Source organism: Rattus norvegicus, chromosome X (assembly GCF_021556685.1).
Source record: "Rattus norvegicus strain SHRSP/BbbUtx chromosome X, alternate assembly SHRSP_T2T, whole genome shotgun sequence".
Taxonomy (NCBI): Eukaryota; Metazoa; Chordata; class Mammalia; order Rodentia; family Muridae; genus Rattus; species Rattus norvegicus.
Genome location: NC_141554.1, coordinates 124,394,688 through 124,416,283, shown reverse-complemented (window position 1 = coordinate 124,416,283; position 21,596 = coordinate 124,394,688). Strand labels below are relative to the sequence as shown.

At 41.7% G+C, this 21,596-nt stretch overlaps 1 protein-coding gene across 4 annotated transcripts in view; it reads left to right on the top strand.

The window, feature by feature from the left end:
* Kiaa1210 (KIAA1210 homolog) overlaps window positions 1-21,596 on the top strand; it is a 50,476-nt gene that overhangs the window by 15,314 nt on the left and 13,566 nt on the right. For all 4 annotated transcript variants that reach the window (XM_087599327.1, XM_087599325.1, XM_087599326.1 and 1 more), the window contains 3 exon segments: window positions 6,426-6,575; window positions 18,695-18,871; window positions 20,922-21,027. In XM_087599327.1, coding sequence (XP_087455453.1) covers window positions 6,426-6,575; window positions 18,695-18,871; window positions 20,922-21,027 — 433 coding nt within the window.

Here is a 21,596-nt window from a genome sequence, read left to right as displayed (position 1 = left end):
CTTAGCTGAGTGGAGTTTTGCTCAGAGGTCACCACTCCCTTTATTCCACTTAGCATCAGGCTTTTCTTTAATCTGTTTACACTTTCTAGTGCTCCCACCCCCCCTTTTCCTCCAACTGTACACTTTGTGTTTTTCCTTAGCCAGCTTGCTCCTTTTCAGTATAGATCTGCATAAGACTGGCCTCCAGTAGCCACACAAAACAGGCAATGCTGGGTTGTTTAGAAATGTCCTACGCCAGAGCAGTTAATCCATAACTCTTCAATTTAGTCTCAGGCAGACTCTTTGGACAAGGGCAAAATGGGTCTCGGTCTTCAACAAAATATCAAAAGAATGATTTCTAAGTAACATACCAACTCTCTTCTCTTCTGAAGCCTTTAAGCCAGGCCCCCCACAGTTCAAATCATGCCAGTACCACTGTCTTCCATGCTTCTGCCAGTGTGGCCCATTAAGCCCCAATTTAAAGCATTTCAGATGCTTTTCTAACCCAAAGTCTCCAAAGTTCACATTCCTCCAAACAAAAGCATGGTCAGGATTATCACAACAGTATCCCAGTCCGTGGTACCAACTGCTGTCTTAGTAAGGGTTTCTATTGCTCTGAAGAGACACCATGACCAAAGCAACTCTTACAAAGGACAGCATTTAATTGGGACTGGCTTACCGTTTCAGAGGTTTAGTCCATTTTCACACTGTTGGGAAGCATGGATGCATGTAGACAGACATGGTGTTGGAGGAGCTGAGAGTTCTCCATTTGGATCGGCAGGCAACAGGAAAAGACAGTGAGTCACTAGGTCTGGCTTGAGCTTCTGAGACTCAAAGCCCACCTTTAGCAACACACTTCCTCCAGCAAGGGCGCATCTATTCCAATAAAGCCACACCTAATAGTGCTGCTCTCTACGGGCATACAGGTCCCATTTTCATTCAAAGCACCACACAGGTCTGCTTGAATTCTTGTCCTTCAACCTACTTGGTGGAAAACCATGCTTTAGCTGTTTAACTTCTCTCAGCCTTCCTTTCCTCATCTACAATGTACAGTCTTAATATCTCCCTCAAAAACTTGCTTATGAGGATTGAGTGAAGTTGTTCAGGGGACTGGAGAGATAGCTCAGTGGTTAAGACCACTAGATGCACTGCTAGAGCACCCAGGTTTGATACCCAATACCTTATGATAGCCTATAATCATCTGTAACTCTAGTTCCAGGGGACTTACTATCCTTTTCTGGCTTCCATTGGCACCAGCGACATGGAACACAGACTTACATGCAGGCAAAATGCTTACGCACATAAAATAAACATAAATCCATGTGATAAATGTTTTTAAAAGAAATTATTCAGCGCCACTAGGCTAGTACATTGTTGACTTAAAAATGTATTTCAGGTGTGTTAACCTCAAAATCCACAGGCCTGCTCTTCCCCACTTTATAAGATGCTTTCACTCTTCCTAGCTTTCCAGACACAGCCGCACTCATAAGGCCCTATTTTAATTTTGTATTTTGCCCAAAGTAAGTTGGGTTTATTTCTGACACGTGTTAGAGACTTCACATGGCTGACTGTGGTCTGTGCACTGTGGGCAAATTCTGCTGGGTGCTTTAAACTTGAAGGGTGGGGAAGAGAGCACTGCAAAAATCAGCAGAGGATGTGCCTCTGTGGCTTGGGGCCCCTAGTGGTAGTGGACTGTTGTCTTCCTGCTGTACATTAGGGAAAACCTATTCTCCTCTACTGCTGTTCAGTCCAAAATAGCAACACCAGCTTCTGCAGGCCTGTAGTGACACCCCCTTGCTTCCTCGTGGCCACGAAAAGTACCACAGGTTGTTTATTATATTTGGTAAGCAGCAGCTTAGGTCCTACTCGCTGTACTCTTTCCCTCCTCTTTCAGACCCAGAAACAATGAAACTCGTGTAGCAGGGACATTCAGTTTAAAAACTAGAGTTAATTTGGGGGGATGATTGCTGGGGAGCAGTTTAGGAGCTTTCTTTTTCATGATGAAGGGGGTGGTGAAAATAGTCCAAAGGCAAGTTTTGTTAAATGACCAGAGTGAGCCTATAGCTCACACATTGGGCCCCATCCTTTTTAGGCCTTCCCCTGCAAAACACGCCCAGGGACAGCAGAGGGCGCTGTATTAGTTAGTTTGCTACTGCTGTGATAAAGAGCATAAAAAAAGCAACGTGGAGGTGGGGGGAGGGAGAGTTTATTTCATCTTGTACTTCTAAGTAAACAGTCCATCACTGAGGGAAGTCAGGGCAGGAACTAAAGGCAGGAACTGAAGCAGAGGGAACAGGGGAACAACTGGTTACTGGCTTGCTTTCCATGGCTTGCTCAGTCTGCTTCTTAATCCACTCAGGCCTCCTCTCCTAGAGGTGGCCCCACCCACAGTGGGCTGGGCTCTTCTCTATCAATTAGCATTCAAGACAATTTCCCAGAGTTGTCTACAGGCAATCTGATGAAGCATTTTCTTCACTGATGTTTCTCTTCCCAGATAACTCTAACTTGTACTTTGGGGGAAAAAAGAGTCCAGCAGTGGTGGCACACTCTTTAATCCCAGCACGAGGGAGGCAGAGGCACTTCTCTGTGAGCTCAGGCCAGCTTAGTCTACAGCTTGACTTCTAGGACAGCTGGGGCTATACAAAGAAAATTTGTTTTTTAAAAAAGAAAGAAAGAAAAAAGCCAAACAAGATAGGTGGTAATAGGTCATCAATAACCAGATTAAACTTTGGGTAGAAAACTCCCTTTAATTGCCAAGATGATGGCACTAAATGAAGGTTAGTTGGTGGTAAGGGTCCCAGAGGCTCTTCCTTGTAATATAAGCATTTAGGACACTGAGTCAGGAGATCATATATTCAAGACTTGCCTCTTCTACATAGTGAATCACAAGATACCCTGGGATATAGTTGGAGGCCCTGTCTCAAAACAGCACACACATCAATGAACAGAACAGAATGAATCAAGGGTTCTGGTATCCAGTGCTCCATAGAACCTGGTGGAAGTATAGGGTTACCCAGTGTGTGGGTCCCTTGATGGGGTGGAGTTCTTTTTTTAAATTAAAAAAATTAATATATTTGTGGGGGTATGTGCACACTCGTGAAGGAGCCACCAGAGGGAGTTACAGACTGTTATGAGCCACCTGATGTGGGTCCTGTGCAAGAGTAGTACATGCTCCTAATCAATGAGCAATCCCTCCAGGGCAAGCATCTACAGATTGGGAGGGAAGAAATCCACGTATTCAGTTGTGTCTGAAATACTAGGGCTTAGTCAATTTTATTCACTTCCAGAATTCACCTGATGCGGTATTGGGAACATGGTTGCTTAGATGACGTTTTCTTTATTTGATTTGAAACAGTTAGAATGTGATAGCATATTATTAGCACCTTTCTGATCTTGAGTTCATTGTTTACATAACCAACCCTGTAGAAATCAGGTTCCTTACTGCACTCAGACCCAACTCACCCCCTGCAGTTCTACTTAAGGAAGCAAATACACCATTGGCTTTGGTTGCTGCTTTTCTACTTCCTGAACATGGATGGTCTTCAGTATGGGACCTCCCCACTTCCGTGGCACTTATGCTGGAGAGGATACTAGAGTGAATAGTGGTTAAAAACACAAGCTGTCAATTTGGCAAGAGCTTTCCAATACTTGCCTTACAACTGGCCAGCCACAACATCTCTCAAACCTCATTTTCTCCATTTAGATAATGGACATGATACTTAGCAATCACTTTGTAAGAACTGTAGAGATTTTTCACTGCCTGGTATAATATAATCCCTTCGTGAAAGTTATTTGTCGTCGTCGTCGTCGTCGTCGTCGTCGTCGTCGTCGTCGTCGTCGTCGTCGTCCTCCTCCTCCTCCTCCTCCTCCTCCTCCTCCTCCTCCTCCTCATTATTCCTGGTCTTAGGGATGGTTGATTGAAGTAATAGTTGATTTGGGCTTAGATTGGTAGTCACAAGGGAGCACTGGAGACCCTGGCCAGGAGTTTTCCAGGGGCAAAATGTTGGCAAACCTCCACTGTGTCCATTTTCCCCCCGGCTAGTATCTGGAGGCTCTATGTAAAACCTTAGACAGAAGCAAGCGATATTAGTTCAAAAGAAAAAAGAATCATGTTTCGTGAAGTATTGTAGGCCCCGTTCAGAGGATTGGATGTAACAAACTCTAGATGCTTATCCAATATTTGTTAAAGATAAAATCAAAGATGTCGATCCATATCAAGAGGATCATGTAACATTGTCATTAGTCTGAAATTATTCAACCCTCCATCCAAAAGCATCCCCTAAAATTTTTTTAATAAAGTTAAAGATATAACAATACATTAAAAAATTTTAAATCTATTTATTTATCTCATACTGGAGATTGAATTCATGCTCAGGAAGTACTGTACACCCAGTCTTAGGTCTCTAGATTTTCATTAACATTTCTAGAAAAGTCAAACTTCATAATATGAAGACAATAGATGAACAAGGTCAAGACTCAGCCAAGACAGTTGCTGGAACAAAAGGAACAGCAGTTGTAGTGTGGGGATCAACCCCAGATGCTAACTTCAAGATTCGCTTGCCCCTGTAAATACTAGGCTTCAAATACATGGGCAAAATTCAAATAAGGAGCAGAATGAAGCAAGACTTCTACACAGAAGCTGGAAGAGACGGAAACCAAGACTGACTTTAATCAAATAAAAATTTGGAGTTTTGGACATTGTTTGAGGATTGGCAAAAGTGTTTAAAACCCAGAGAAAAACCAAAATTGCTTGCTGATCTTTGGTTTAAATATATATTAGACATGTAAGGAGGGAAGAAATTCCTTCCAGAGCCTATTTTTCATATATATATATATACTCAGTGGCTAGGCACTTCTAAACCTCCCCATGGCTAGCAAGCACCCCCTCAGTTATTCCTGTCTTAGTACTTTCTTTCTTTTTTCTTCTTCGTTTTTCTTTTTTTCGGAGCTGGGGACCAAACCCAGGGCCTTGTGCTTCCTAGGCAAGCGCTCTACCACTGAGCTAAATCCCCAACCCCGTCTTAGTACTTTCTAAATCTATATTTTATCTTTGCTGCCCTGTTACCTTCTGAGCACCCCCTCCCATAGGGCTGCTTTCCCTTCCCCCACAAACTGCTTGATGATTTCTCTCCTGCAGATCTTAAATCTCATCCCTTTTTCTCTGAGTCATGACTATCCTCCTCCTCCATCTCTTGCCACAATCTAAAAGTCCTACCTCGTCTCCCCATTGGCTGTACTGCAAATTATTTATTACCAATCCAAGCCATCTGGGGTAGGGACCTTCAGATCTGGAAGCAGCTTTTGGAAGCTGATTTAAAACAAAGCATTAGAACCGATTCCCAACACATACATATATACACATATGACTATATATAATCTCCACTCCCTGATAACTAAGCATTCAAATATATGAGCCAGTGGAGCCATTCTTGGGGGCTGCCTTACAGTTTCAGAGGTTTTAGTCCATAATAATCAAGGCAGGAAGCATGGCAGCATCCAGGCAGATAAGGTGCTGGAGGTGCTGAGAATTGTACATCTTGATCCATAGGCAGCAGAAGGAGGAGATGTGATTTCACGCTGGGCATAGCTTGAACATTTAAGACCTCAAAGCCTGTCCCCACAGTGACATACTTCCTCCAACAAAATTACATCTATTCCAATAAGGTCACATCTCCTATTAATGCCATGCCCCATGGGCCAAGCATTCACATACATGAGTCTAGGAGGGCTGAACCTATTCAAACCACCACCATATCCCACTCCTTGGTCCCCATAGGCTTGTAGTCAAAGCATAATGCAAAATGCATTTATCCCACTTCAAAAGTCATGAGGGCCATTATTAATTAACACACCACACAGTGTCTTCAGTTTTAACATTAATCTATGGAGGCTTCATGGGCATTGTTCACACACACACACACACACACACACATACACACACACACACACGCAATTGTGAGTGTGTGCATACTTTACGGCACATTTGTAGAAGTAAGAGTCAGAGGACAAACTCACAACCTCAGATACTGATTCTTGCCTTTTACCCCCTTTGTTTCAGACAGGGTCTCTTTACGGTTTTTCTATTGTATACATCAGGTAACCTGACCTGCAAATTTCCAGAGATTCTCTTATCTCTGACCCACATTTCGCCATCAAAGCAGTGGGATTACAGATGCTTCTGTAACCCATCTTAATTTTACATGAGTTTTAGAGATTTGAACTCAGATCCTCATCTCTGCATGGTGGGCATTTTTACCTACTGAGCCATCTCCCGGTGCTTAGTAGCATTTATTATACATAATTCTAGATTTCATTATGACACTTGTATGCATGTCGTTTTTTTCTTTTTGGCTTCTTTCACCAGTTAAGGAACAAAAGAACATCAGAATACCAGTACCGTATGGAAACACCCATGTTTGAAACTCTTCCATTCTCCCTTTTAACAGATCCAATCCCTGCGCTCACGGAGACTCAGCATTAGCCCTCTTATCATCCGATCTGAGAAAGTCTCTCAGGACTTGGAAAATCTTTTTGCCAGTGACAGGACACCCAATAGCTCCAGAAGGAGGTCTTCACACGATTCAACATCAAGAAAGGTGAATATTGGTTCTATTCTCAGGAATAGGTTTGACCCATTAAAGATATACTTACTTTCTTGTTCTGTGATCTCGTGCCATATCTCAACTCCAGGGATGAAGTAGAGGGGTACTTTGGAAAAGAAATTGCTATTCTTGGCTTTTGACTTTCATCATAGTTTACATTTTTTATTCAGTTTTACAAACCAAATAATCACCCATTTAGTTCACAAATAATAGAAGGCATTGTTTCAGAAACACATAATAGTTTCTGGATACGTTCAGTTATTTTAAGAAAATTAAAATAGAGCTTCTTTAATTGAAGCCAACTCTGTACCTTTTTAAATAAAAATTCAGAGCTTATGCAATGCAATATTATTTTATAACTGTCTAGCATTAATAAAAGGCAGTTGGCACACTAGTGGGCATGCATGCCCACTAGTTTTGTATGTATAGATCTGCCAACCAAATACTACCCATTAACAACTGGCAAGTTAGTTGATTGTAATCATATTAACAGCTCTGTTGTCTAATTTGTGTTTACCTTAATTGGTTGTCGTCAACCTAGATGATTGTAGAATTTGGAGCCTTTAGTACTGGGAACTAAGAGTAAACAGAAGCATACTTTTAGCCAGTCAGAAAAAAAACTCTATTTGGATGCTAAAAGATACTGTAAAGGCATTCATTGGCCGATGTAGCATTTTGCAAGCTCTTGACTTCCAATCCCAGCACTGAAAAAACAAGATTGTATGACGAAAAGCAGCTTTTGGCTACATATGCCAAAAATTAGGTTAAACCAAAATAAAAGCACACACTGACAGTAAGTGGATGGAAAAATCATTAATTTATGGAGTTGGGTTATGATTATTTTCTGCCAAACACCAATAAATCAGATGGATTGGGATGGGATGTCTGAGTTGGTGGAAGGGTTGGATTAGATAATGTCTTTTGGATACTTTTTGAATTTACATTTCAAATGTTATTCCCTTTCCTGGTTCCCCTCCCCAAACCCCCCTTGGAACCACCCTCTTCCATACCCTCCCCCTGCTTCTATGAGGGTGTTACCCCACCCACCTGCCCACCCACTCCCACCTCCCTGCCCTGGCATTCCCCTACGCTGGGGCATCGAGCCTTCACAGGACCAAGGGCCTCTTCTCCCATTGTCGCCCCACAATGGCATCCTCTGCTACCTATGCAGCTGGAGTCATGGATCCCTCCAGATGTACTCTTTGGATGGTGGTTTAGTCCCTGGGAGCTCTGGGGCTCGATAGATAACAATTTTTTTGTGAGCAAATGTAGCTAGCGTGAAAGTAAGCATACAAACCATTTTGGAGTATGGTTCAGTGGAATTACACACGCCCACTACCACTTTCTACATCCAGTACTTGTTTGGTTCTCCCAATGGAAACCCAGTACTTGATAAGCAGTGATTCCCTATTCCTATCGTCTATCAATCTCTAATAACACTAATTAAATTCCTTTGCCTTCATTTTCCTATTTGATGTATTTCATATAAATAGAACGAATAATATGAGTTCTTTTCAGATAGCGTTTTTCACGTAGCACATTGGTTTTGAAGTTCATTCATGTTGCAGCATGTGTCAGAGATTCGTTCCTATTTGGGGCTCAATGGCTGTCTTTTGTTTGTAGGCGTTACATTTTCTTTCGCCATTCATCTATTGATGGACATTCATGTCTCAAAATCAAAACAAACCCACTCAAATTGGACTAAGTTGAGTCAGCTTAACAGAGAGTAGTTATTGGGCTGTAAGGTAGAAGTCGAGCCTTTGATATTACAGTGTAATTTCTAATTATTCCCAGACGTGTCTGTGCCCTATCTGCCATGATCCTAGACCTATTACTTAACTACGGTGAATCCAGGGAGTACGCTGTTGGCAGCAAAGGCCACAACAGCAGCTTCTATGGATACAACTCTCATTGGCATCCAGGAGATAAAATGGCCTGGGTGGATGATTCTATAAGCAGATAGATGACAAAGTCTACCCACTATGGCCTCTGACTCTCATCCCCAAATGTTTCCCCACAACCCAGTTCCCATTACCTTCTCACCGAACAACAAAAAGGGAACTAAGTGGAGTAGAAGAAAACATCCAGACAGATCAGAGTAAACAATGACTAAATCTCTGTTTTGGAGCAATTTGCATGCTCTTTCTTCTCTCAGCTGCTGCCCTCTACTGGCAGAAGAGGGGAATGCAAGCCAACAATGCCAGCCCTAAATGCTCGGGCTTGCTTTCTCAGAATTCCCTGGGATGGAGTTGAAAGGCATTACTTACACAGCTGCCACCAGAGTTACTTCCTTCCACAAGTCTTTAGTTAGTGAGGTGACTGGTGTTTCAACTCCAGTGTGCAAAGCACAGTGGTTTTCTCCCAGATTATTCTTGTTTCTGCTGTTTTCAGCCTCCAATCTGGGGTAGGGGCTCAGTTCTTCACATTTGGTGAAAAAGGCAGTGAGTATCAACAGCTATCTCTGAGCAGGGCCTAAGTCACCTCATACTTTAACCAGGGGATTCCCTTGCCTAAAGCTTCCCAACACCGGCACCCTTTTGTTCCTAGGCTATCACAAAACATAAGAGAACTGCACTGATAGAACTCTTTTTTCAGAACCCTGTTTAAAAGAAAAAAGAATTGCATGTCGTCATCCGCACAGGACCAGATAAATTTTCACACTAGTGAATGGGGTGGAACAGGTGAAAGTCACAGCTTATTAAATAGCCCAGTCTTAGCCTCATCGAAGGATAATTGTTTCTATGTTAACATGTTCTAGGGTAGGTTGTTTGTAGGTCTTTCATCATGTTGGCTAGTGGAGTTCTTTAGATTGCTGCCTAGCAGATTCCTTCTGACTACAATTCTTTTTTTTTCAGTTACTTTTTTTTATCTTTAATAACTTGAGTATTTCTTATTTACATTTCGATTGTTAATCCCTTCCCCTTCCACTGGTGCTCTTACTAGGATATTCATTGCTACCTATGAGGTCAGAGTCCAGGGTCAGTCCATGTATAGTCTTTAGGTAGTGGCTTAGTCCCTGGAAGCTCTGGTTGCTTGGCATTGTTGTACATATGGGGTCTCGAGCCCCTTCAAGCTCTTCCAGTTCTTTCTCTGATTCTTTCAACGGGGGTCCTATTCTCAGTTCAGTGGTTTGCTGCTGGCATTCGCCTCTGTATTTGTTGTACTCTGGCTGTGTCTCTCAAGAGTGATCTTCATCCGGCTCCTGTCGGTCTGCACTTCTTTGCTTCATCCATCTTGTCTAATTGGATGGCTGTATATGTATGGGTCACATGTGGGGCAGGCTCTGAATGGGTGTTCCTTCTGCCTCTGTTTTAATCTTTGCCTCTCTATTCCCTGCCAAGGGTATTCTTGTTCCCCTTTTAAAGAAGGAGTGAAGCATTCACATTTTGATCATCCGTCTTGAGTTTCATTTGTTCTAGGCATCTAGGGTAATTCAAGCATTTGGGCTAATAGCCACTTATCAATGAGTGCATACCATGTATGTCTTTCTGTGATTGGGTTACCTCACTCAGGATGATGTTTTCCAGTTCCAACCATTTGCCTACGAATTTCATAAACTCGTTTTTGATAGCTGAGTAATATTCCATTGTGTAGATGTACCACATTTTCTGTATCCATTCCTCTGTTGAAGGGCATCTGGGTTCTTTCCAGCTTCTGGCTATTATAAATAAGTCTGCGATGAACATAGTGGAGCACGTGTCTTTTTTATATGTTGGGGCATCTTTTGGGTATAGGCCCAGGAGAGGTATAGCTGGATCCCCAGGCAGTTCAATGTCCAATTTTCTGAGGATCCTCCAGACTGATTTCCAGAATGGTTGTACCAGTCTGCAATCCCACCAACAATGGAGGAGTGTTCCTCTTTCTCCGCATCCTCGCCAGCATATGCTGTCACCTGAGTTTTTGATCTTAGCCATTCTCACTGGTGTGACGTGAAATCTCAGGGTTGTTTTGATTTGCATTTCCCTTATGACTAAAGATGTTGAACATTTCTTTAGGTGTTTCTCAGCCATTCGACATTCCTCAGCTGTGAATTCTTTGTTTAGCTCTGAACCCCATTTTTTAATAGGGGTATTTGTCTCCCTGCGGTCTAACTTCTTGAGTTCTTTGTATGTTTTGGATATAAGCCCTCTATCTGTTGTAGGATTGGTAAAGATCTTTTCCCAATCTGTTGGTTGCCGTTTTGTCCTAACCACAGTGTCCTTTGCCTTACAGAAGCTTTGCAGTTTTATGAGATCCCATGTGTCGATTCTTGATCTTAGAGCATAAGCCATTGGTGTTTTGTTCAGGAAATTTGTTCCACTGCCCATGTGTTCGAGATGCTGCCCTAGTTTTTCTTCTATTAGTTTGAGTGTATCTGGTTTGATGTGGAGGTCCTTGATCCACTTGGACTTAAGCTTTGTACAGGGTGATAAACATGGATCGATTTGCATTCTTCTACATGTTGACCTCCAGTTGAACCAGCACCATTTGCTGAAAATGCTATCTTTTTTCCATTTGATAGTTTTGACTCCTTTCTCAAAAATCAAGTGCCCATAGGTGTATGGGTTCATTTCTGGGTCTTCAATTCTGTTCCATTGGTCTATCTGTCTGTCTCTGTACCAATACCATGCAGTTTTTATCACTATTGCTCTGTAATACTGCTTGAGTTCAGGGATAGTGATTCCCCCTGAAGTCCTTTTATTGTTGAGGATAGTTTTAGCTATCCTGGGTTTTTTGTTATTCCAGATGAATTTGCAAATTGTTCTCTCTAACTCTTTGAGGAATTGGATTGGTATTTTGATGGGGATGGCATTGAATCTGTAGATTGCTTTTGGTAAAATGGCCATTTTTACTACATTAATCCTGCCAATCCATGAGCATGGGAGATCTTTCCATCTTTTGAGGACTTCTTCAATTTCTTTCTTCAGAGTCTTGAAGTTCTTATTGTACAGATCTTTTACTTGCTTGGTTAAAGTCACACCAAGGTACTTTATATTATTTGGGTCTATTATGAAGGGTGTCGTTTCCCTAATTTCTTCTCGGCTGGTTTCTCTTTTGTGTAGAGGAAGGCTACTGATTTATTTGAGTTAATTTTATACCCAGCCACTTTGCTGAAGTTGTTTATCAGCTTTAGTAGTTCTCTGGTGGAACTTTCGGGATCACTTAAATATACTATCATATCATCTGCAAATAGTGATATTTTGACTTCTTTTTTTCCGGTCTGTATCCCCTTGACCTACTTTTGTTGTCTGATTGCTCTGGCTAGAACTTCAAGAACTATATTGCATAAGTAGGGAGAGAGTGGGCAGCCTTGTCTAGTCCCTGATTTTAGTGGGATTGCTTCAAGTTTCTCTCCATTTAGTTTAATGTTAGCAACTGGTTTGCTGTATATGGCTTTTACTATGTTTAGGTATGGGCCTTGAATTCCTATTCTTTCCAGGACTTTTATCATGAAGGGGTGTTGAATTTTGTCAAATGCTTTCTCAGCATCTAATGAAATGATCATGTGGTTTTTTTCTTTCAGTTTGTTTATATAATGGATCACGTTGATAGTTTTCCGTGTATTAAACCATCCCTGCATGCCTGGGATGAAGCCTACTTGATCATGGTGGATGATTGTTTTGATGTGCTCTTGGATTCGGTTTGCCAGAATTTTATTGAGTAATTTTGCGTCGATATTCATAAGGGAAATTGGTCTGAAGTTCTCTTTCTTTGTTGTGTCTTTGTGTGGTTTAGGTATAAGAGTAATTGTGGCTTCATAGAAGGAATTCGGTAGTGCTCCATCTGTTTCAAATTTGTGGAATAGTTTGGATAATATTGGTATGAGGTCTTCTATGAAGGTCTGATAGAATTCTGCACTAAACCCGTCTGGACCTGGGCTCTTTTTGGTTGGGAGACCTTTAATGACTGCTTCTATTTACTTAGCAGTTATGGGGTTGTTTAACTGGTTTATCTGTTCCTGATTTAACTTTGGTACCTGGTATCTGTCTAGGAAATTGTCCATTTCCTGCAGATTTTCAAGTTTTGTTGAATATAGGCTCTTATAGTAAGATCTGATGATTTTTTGAATTTCTTCTGAATCTGTAGTTATGTCTCCCTTTTCATTTCTGATTTTGTTAATTTGGATACACTCTCTGTGTCCTCTCGTTAGTCTGCCTAAGGGTTTATCTATCTTGTTGATTTTCTCAAAGAACCAACTTTTGGTTCTGTTGATTCTTTCTATGGTCCTTTTTGTTTCTACTTGGTGGATTTCAGCTCTGAGTTTGATTATTTCCTGCCTTCCACTCCTCCTGGGTGTATTTGCTTCTTTTTGTTCTAGAGATTTTAGGTGTGCTGTCAAGCTGCTGACATATGCTCTTTCCTGTTTCTTTCTGCAGGCACTCAGCGCTATGAGTTTTCCTCTTAGCACAGCTTTCATTGTGTCCCATAAGTTTGGGTATGTTGTACCTTCATTTTCATTAAATTCTAAAAAGTCTTTAATTTCTTTCTTTATTTCTTCCTTGACCAGGTTATCATTGAGTAGAGCATTGTTCAATTTCCACGTATATGTGGGCATTCTTCCCTTATTATTATTGAAGACCAGTTTTAGGCTGTGGTGGTCTGATAGCACGTATGGGATTATTTCTATCTTTCTGTACCTGTTGAGGCCCGTTTTTTGACCAATTATATGGTCAATTTTGGAGAAAGTACCATGAGGAGCTGAGAAGAAGGTATATCCTTTTGCTTTAGGATAGAATGTTCTATAAATATCTGTTAAGTCCATTTGGCTCATGACTTCTCTTAGTCTGTTTATGTCTGTTTAATTTCTGTTTCCATGATCTGTCCATTGATGAGACTGGGGTGTTGAAATCTCCTACTATTATTGTATGAGGTGTAATGTGTGTTTTGAACTTTAGTAAGGTTTCTATTACGTATGTAGGTACCCTTGTATTTGGGGCATAGATATTTAGGATTGAGAGTTCATCTTGGTGGATTTTTCCTTTGATGAATATGAAGTGTCCTTCCTTATCTTTTTTGATGACTTTTAGTTGAAAATTGATTTTATTTGATATTCGAATGGCTACTCCAGCTTGCTTCATCTGACCATTTGCTTGGAAAGATGTTTTCCAGCCTTTTACTCTGAGGTAGTGTCTGTCTTTGTCTCTGAGGTGTGTTTCCTGTAGGCAGCAGAATGCAGGGTCCTCGTTTCGTATCCAGTTTGTTAATCTATGTCTTTTTATTGGGGAGTTGAGGCCATTAATGTTGAGAGATATTAAGGAATAGTGATTATTGCTTCCTGTTATATTCATATTTGGATATGAGGTTATGTTTGTGTGCTTTTCTTCTCTTTGTTTTGTTGCCAAGACGATTAGTTCCTTGTTTCTTCTAGGGTATAGCTTGCCTCCTTATGTTGGGCTTTACCATTTATTATCCTTTGTTGTGCTGGATTTGTAGAAAGATATTGTGTAAATTTGGTTTTGTCATGGAATATCTTGGTTTCTCCATCTATGTTATTTGAGAGTTTTGCAGGATACAGTAACCTGGGCTGGCATTTGTGTTCTCTTAGGGTCTGTATGACATCTGTCCGGGATCTTCTGGCTTTCATAGTTTCTGGCGAAAAGTCTGGTGTGATTCTGATAGGTCTGTCTTTATATGTTACTTGACCTTTTTCCCTTACTGCTTTTAATATTCTTTCTTTATTTTGTGCGTTTGGTGTTTTGACTATTATGTGACGGGAGGTGTTTCTTTTCTGGTCCAATCTATTTGGAGTTCTGTAGGCTTTTTGTATGCCTATGGGTATCTCTTCTTTTAGGTAAGGGAAATTTTCTTCTATGATTTTGTTGAAGATATTTACTGGTCCTTTGAGCTGGGAGTCTTCACTCTCTTCTATACCTATTATCCTTAGGTTTGATCTTCTCATTGTGTCCTGGATTTCCTGTATGTTTTGGATCAGTAGCTTTTTCCGCTTTACATTATCTTTGACAGTTGAGTCAATGATTTCTATGGAATCTTCTGCTCCTGAGATTCTCTCTTCCATCTCTTGTATTCTGTTGGTGAAGCTTGTATGTACAGCTCCTTGTCTCTTCTTTTGGTTTTCTATATCCAGGGTTGTTTCCATGTGTTCTTTCTTGATTGCTTCTATTTCCATTTTTAATTCCTTCAACTGTTTGATTGTGTTTTCCTGGAATTCTTTCAGGGATTTTTGTGACTCCTGTCTATGGGCTTCTACTTGTTTATTTATGTTTTCCTGGAAGTCTTTCAGGAATTTTTGCAATTCCTCTCTGTAGGCTTCTACTTCTTCTCTAAGGGAGTTCTTCACGTCTTTCTTGAAGTCCTCCAGCATCATGATCAATTATGATTTTGAAACTAGATCTTGCTTTTCTGGTGTGTTTGGATATTCCGTGTTTACTTTGGTGGGAGAATTGGGCTCCGATGTGCCATGTAGTCTTGTTTTCTGTTGCTTGGGTTCCTGCACTTGCCTCTCGCCATCAGATTATCTCTAGTGTTACTTTGTTCTGCTATTTCTGACAGTGGCTAGACTGTCCTCTAAGCCTGTGTGTCAGGAGTGCTGTAGACCTGTTTTCCTGTTTTCTTTCAGCCAGTTATGGGGACAGAATGTTCTGCTTTCGGGCGTGTAGTTTTTCCTATCTACAGGTCTTCAGCTGTTCCTGTGGGCCTGTGTCTTGAGTTCACCAGGCAGGTCACTTGCAGCAGAAAAGTTGTTCTTACCTGTGGTTCCGAGGCTCAAGTTTGCTTGTGGGGTGCTACCTACGAGCTCTCTGCGGCGGCAGCAACCAGGAAGATCTGCGCCGCCCTTTCCGGGAGCTTCCGTGCACCAGGGTTCCAGATGGCATTTGGTGTTTTCCTCTGGCGTCAGAGATGTGTGTGCAGAGTGCAGTCTCTTCTGGTTTCCCAGGCTTGTCTGCCTCTCTGAAGGTTTAGCTCTCCCTCCCACGGGATTTGGGTGCAGAGAACTGTTTATCTGGTCGGTCCCTTCAGGTTCTGGCGGTGTCTCAGACGCAGTGGATCTGCTGCTCCTGGGCCCTCCTCTACGGGGACCCAGAAGCCGTATATTATAAGATGTTTTTTAAGCCTAAGATGGAGGCAGGCTGGTTCTTCACATCCCTTTACCAATATCTTCTTATCAACACAAAGAGAGACAGAGAAGCCTAACAACACACAGGGCAAAAGGTGCAGTCATTTAAAGGATGCCCTAAGGGTGCATTATTGACTGAACTGCTGCCAGCTGGGCCTAGATATTTGACAGGAGAGGAAAATAGAACTGAAATGTATTTTAATATTTGAAAGAGCCTCCATTAATCTATTTAACAGCAGAAGAGTATCCAGTTCAGTCCCCTACCAGCCAGTACTGAGGGACCCCTTACTTTGCTTTGCCTGAAGCCCTAACCAGCTTCCTTCAGAAAGGATGTCTATATTCAACCCTCTCTTACACACAGAAAGAAAACCACACCTATCTACCTTAACACTCTGCACATGAGTACAGACAGTGTGAGTTGGTCTGAGAACAAATAGAGGAGCTGGGAAAAGAGAATTAAAGAAATGAGTTTCATTCCGTTTCCTCGCCTTTCTTTCAGACTCCTGCTAAAAGGGGGTTTAATTTGCTCTTCTCGGATAACTCATGCTCTCATATATTGACTTCTGTGGTAACTATTCTAGGGAGATACTAAACAATATAGCTGAGAGAAGAGATGGGGTCTAAGGAGGAACCAGAAGAAACCCATAGATTCCTGGATCCTGTTCTAAGAAAACTGATGGGATTATTTATGAAATCCATATGCTTTGATTTGAAAATGTACTAGACCAGTTGTCAGTTCTTGTTCTTTACCCTGGCCCTAAAATACCCTCTAGAAGAGTTTGTCAAATCATTCTAAGGCCCTTCTCCTGATATTCTTATCCTCCAGGCCTCTTTTATTTTGTTTTGGGTGCTGGGAATTGAACTCATGGCCTTTCACATGCTAAGTGCATGCTCTACCACTGAACTATACCCCCAGTTATTGTCCAGTCTTGATATGTCCCTCAAATGTACCTTTCAACATCCCCTTCTGGATGATTTTAATATCGTGGTACATGAGTTCCTGAACCCTATGCTAAGACATACTGTCCAGAGGTCCAGAGTATAAAGAATAGTTTTTAACCCACTGGTGGATTTGAGGAAATGTGTAAATCCAAATATACTCCATTTCCACACAATACATCCTGTGAGCCTACAAAAGGACCTCTGGTTTCTAGTTTGAATCATATGTCTCAGTGCAAGGCCCCACAATCAGGTGATTTTTCTTTATCTTTTTAGTTCAGTTAGGAGGATAGATGTAGGTCAGTAATCAGATCAATGAGACTTGAACTAACAAAAGAAGATGGTTAAGTTTGATACCTCCTTGGTTTGGACTGTGATTAGGAAGGAATGAACTCCTTCTTGCTCATACCCAGTCTGGAAATCAGTAGGGTTTTGCTTTGCCTGATCTTTCTGTTATACTGTAGAATGAGTGTCACTGGAGCCAACAATGCTATTATGTAGTTTTCATACTGCAAGGTTTGGGAAGTCAACTGAATGAAAACTTGTGTGATTTACCATTTAGGCATCCTACATTGGCTTTCATACAAGGCAACTTGCATGGTATCCTTTTAGGATTTCTACATGTTGATCTTCTTTTAATTGCAAATAGTGAAGTCTTAGACAGAAGGACTAAAATGACCCAAGGAACAAACACAAGCTGACTAAATTATATTGGGAAGGGCGTTTATAAAAGTTAATGGATGACGGTTGCATAAAGAAGCTAAGAAAAGGGGTTGGGGATTTAGCTCAGTGGTAGAGTGCTTGCCTAGCAAGCGCAAGGCCCTGGGTTCGGTCCCCAGCTCCAAAAAAAAAAAAAAAAAAAAGCTAAGAAAAGCCAGGCTGTGGTGGTGTACACACCTTCAGTCCCAGCACTTGGGAGACAGAGGCAGTCAGATCTCTGAGTTTGTGGCTAGCCTGGTCTATAGAGGACCAGGACATCTAGTGCTATGCAGAGAAACTCTGTCTCAAAAAGAACAAAACAAAGAAAAGAAAAAAGGTTAGGAAAATCTTAGAGCCACTGTTAGTGCTGTGTGGTTGACCCCACAAAACAGATGCTATGTATCCTCTTCTTGATTAGCGGTGAAACCAGAAAGGTGATCTAGGTTTATCACTGGCACTACTCAGCCCCCAGACACTGAAATCAAGGGCCATGTTTAGAGTCAAGAGAAGCAGCTGAGGTTATCTCTGCGTCAGCATACAGTGTTCTTAGGAAATGTGGGGGCATGTGAACTCTACCTTTGGCCAAGGGGTCCCTGGCACTGTACAACACTACTTATAAGGGGAAGTGCAAAGGAACATGACACCAAGTGCTTCTGATATCCAGGAGTGAGATGACACACCACATGCTATTCAATGCGACTTCTGGGCAGGTACTTAGGAGTGAGCGAGCTCTGGTGTGGCTATAGAAAATGTTGTGTCCACAACCTTGGGCCTATTTGAAAGTTCCTACCAAGGAATGGAACTGGGTGTCCCAGCTCCAAATAGATTGGAGAGTTGGAGCCCACTATAAAGAGAACAAGGTTACAGCTTCTGTTTATGTTTCATTGGAGGTTGGAGAAGTCAGTTCCTGGAGTCTTCCCATGAGCCGTGCACCTATGAACAGTAAATATAAATAACGTTAGTGTGCTCTCTATGAAAACACAGCCTTCCTCCAAGTGGATTTTCTCCCTCCCCAACTCTCCAGCACAGCAGTCCCAGAGCCCCACTGAGTTTTACTAATCCAGGAATGCATCTCTATTTCTAGCCAGATGTCTTCCTGTCACTGAGAAAGGACATGGGAAAAGAGAACACATAAGCATTCCACCTCGTAAATACCACTATGTGCTTGTGTTCTAATTGTGAGGACAGCAGAACAACCCTGTTGCTTTCTGAGAGAGGGATCACCCACAATTTTTTCCTATTTCTCATTTTCATTTACAAAGGAACCAAAGTGTGGTATTTAAACTGAAAGGGGAAAGAAAGTGGGCAGTTATCCACAAAAGGCTTCCTTATACATTCCTTAGCAAGGAAGAAGCATTTCCTGCATTGAGAGAAGGGCAGCATCTGTATGGATTTGACTCACTTTTCTTCCACTATCCAGAGCTTCTCTGAATTGTCCTCGGATCCTGAGCTATCACAGTCTTCTGAAAGCAGCAGTCAGCAGCCCTCGGGTTTCAGCACCCCAGCCACCTCACAGGGCTGCTTGGATTCTTCTGCTGCTAAATACAAGATAGCTTTAAACCCCAGGAAGCAGAAGAAGAAAACAAGTTTCTCGTCTGTAAGTCTTTCTAGAGATCCTACATTAAACTATGTGAGAAAAGGTCTAGCCTATGCCCACTGCTGCTAGGAAACTATATGGGTACAGATGTGTCCAATCTTTTGACATTGTGCCATGGCATTGTTATATACAAAGTTCATTCTTCAGAACCATGAGCTGAATTATAAAAAGGTGCCCAAAATATCTCATAATGCTTAAAGTTTGTGGTTTTGGATTGGGCCATATTCATAGATATCTTCGGCCACATGTGGCCATGTACTTCCTGAGGGACATAGGTTGACTACATTTGATGAGCAATACACACAAGTAGGGATAGTAACGTATATGGTGCTGTCCTGGCCTGGATGTGTGCAGGGGGTGAGCAGTATTGGTTGCATGAAATGTCCTATTTGAAATGTTTATAAATGGGATGAGAAAAGCAGAAACAGAGTTAACCCTACTCAACCTGCCTATGGGTTTATTGCCTGGATATCCCCAGAGTCCTCTCTGAAGAACGCATTCAAACCTAGTCTGGATAAAGATTCATTGACTTATTGATAATATGAGACCTAGGAGTTCTAAACTGTGGCAATGCCCCACTTATTCAGAGATTAGACATCCAGTGATTCCAATAATCCCTAATTCAGCTGGTAACTCTTCCAAAAACCTCCACACATTGCTACAGAGTTCCACCACATGAGTTACTAGCAAGCAGAGCTACATTTAGGAAAAGCTAATGAGTTTGAGTCTTAGCAATGGGGTCTGGAGAGATGGTTCAGTGATCAATAGCTCACACTGCTCTTACTGAGGACCTGGGTTTGGTTCTTAGCACCTATGTCAGACGGTTCACAACCACGTCTAACTGAGGCTCCAGTGATCAAATGTCCTCTGTCCTCTTCTGGACTGCTTAAGTACCTGCAGTCACACACGCGCGCGCGCGCACACACACACACACACACACACACACACACACACACACACACAGAGAGAGAGAGAGAGAGAGAGAGAGATAGAGAATCCATACACATATAATTAAAAAAATATATGATAACAGGGATTTAAGTAAACTGCTTGTCACGAAGTATGTGGACCCAAATTTGATCTCCAACACCCATGTAATAAGATGGGTACAAGAGAGATCTGACTCCTACAAGTTGCCCTCCGGTTTCTGCAAACCCTCTGTGGCACATGCACACACATTTGCATATAAGTATGCTCACCCAAAAATGCACATAGATAAATGAATGCACTAAATCCTTTTAAAAGAAGACGGAAAACTAATGATTTTGTATGATGTTTCCAATTACAGTTAAGAAATCAAAGATACTGGTATTTAAAAGGATCTGTCAGCTAAAAAGAAATTAGCCAGTCAAGCATTCATTAATTATTTGCATATTCTTAACTAAAATAGATGGAAGAGACTTGAAAAGGATGAAAGTACAAATAATTCAGGGCCTCATCCAAAGTTACCTGTACCGTTCAGAAGCTACACCCATGAAGTCTCACCAATGTGACAGCCTAAACATGAGCTGAACAAGAAACACATCAATAGACATGCCAAAGTGGATTGAAGAACGCCCATGAGGCCTCAACCCTACACACAAAGAATTATAGGCAACTAAGGAATGCTGGGGTTGGGGGGAAAGAGTCTTCCACAGCTGGTTTTTTAATACCAAACAGTCAGCCGTGAGAACACACATACAAGTAATGACGTATAGATTGGGCAGATGCTATTTAGAAGTACAGACACACACACACACACACATGCATGTAATAACTATGAAAAAATTGTCACCAATTTGAAAGGAAGCAACAAGGAATATATGACAGGTTTTGGAGGAGGTGAGGGAAGGGAAAAACATTGTAATGATATTACAATCTCAAAACTAAAAATGAAAAAAAGACACCCCTGTTTTTTTTAACACATGGGTGAAATCTGAGTTGAGAGGGTAGCCCCATTAACAGGGTAATCCAGAGGCCAAAGCCTACACATGTCTCTGTCTCTGTCTCTCTCTCTTCCTCTGTCTGTCTGTTTCACTTAAAAAAAAAACCACCACCAACTTTGTTTCAGGTGAAAGGAAAGCAGGAAGAACAACTCTATTCCGTGCCATCCAAAGAGAAGACTACAACCAAGATAAAACAAGTTGAGCAAAAGGAGCAGAGACTGGACAATACAGGTTAGCAAATGTTCACTGCCACTCAGTGGATGTAGTGCTTCATTGCACAGGGGAGTGTTGTAAACAAACATGCCCCCAGGGCTGCTACCCTAAATTCCCTTGGAGCTTTTAGTGTTGGATACACACAAGGGAGCTGGAGAGAGGGTTCAGTAGCTAAGAGGCTACTAGCTTTCAGAGGACTTCAGTTCGGTTCTTAGCACTCAAGTAAGGCATCTCACAGCTGCCTGTAACTGCAGCCCCAGGAAGATCTGACACCTGTGGCTTCTGTGGACAACTCCCTGCACAAACACATACATATAATTAAAAAGGTACTAAAGGCTTATGCATGCATTACACCCCTGGACACCTCACCATAGCCCAGGGAGGCAAGTGTTCCACTGTGAGAGACTTTATGCAACCCTCCTGTCATTCTGCTTGCTGTCTAGTGAAAAGGTCTGAGGACCTTTTCTGGGGTACATACCCAGACTCATAATTTAAAATTCATAAAAACAAAACTTTCAGTTAAAAAGAGGTTCACACAAGTCCAGCCTTAGAATCTTCACGTAAACTGGCAAAAGAACATGTGTACA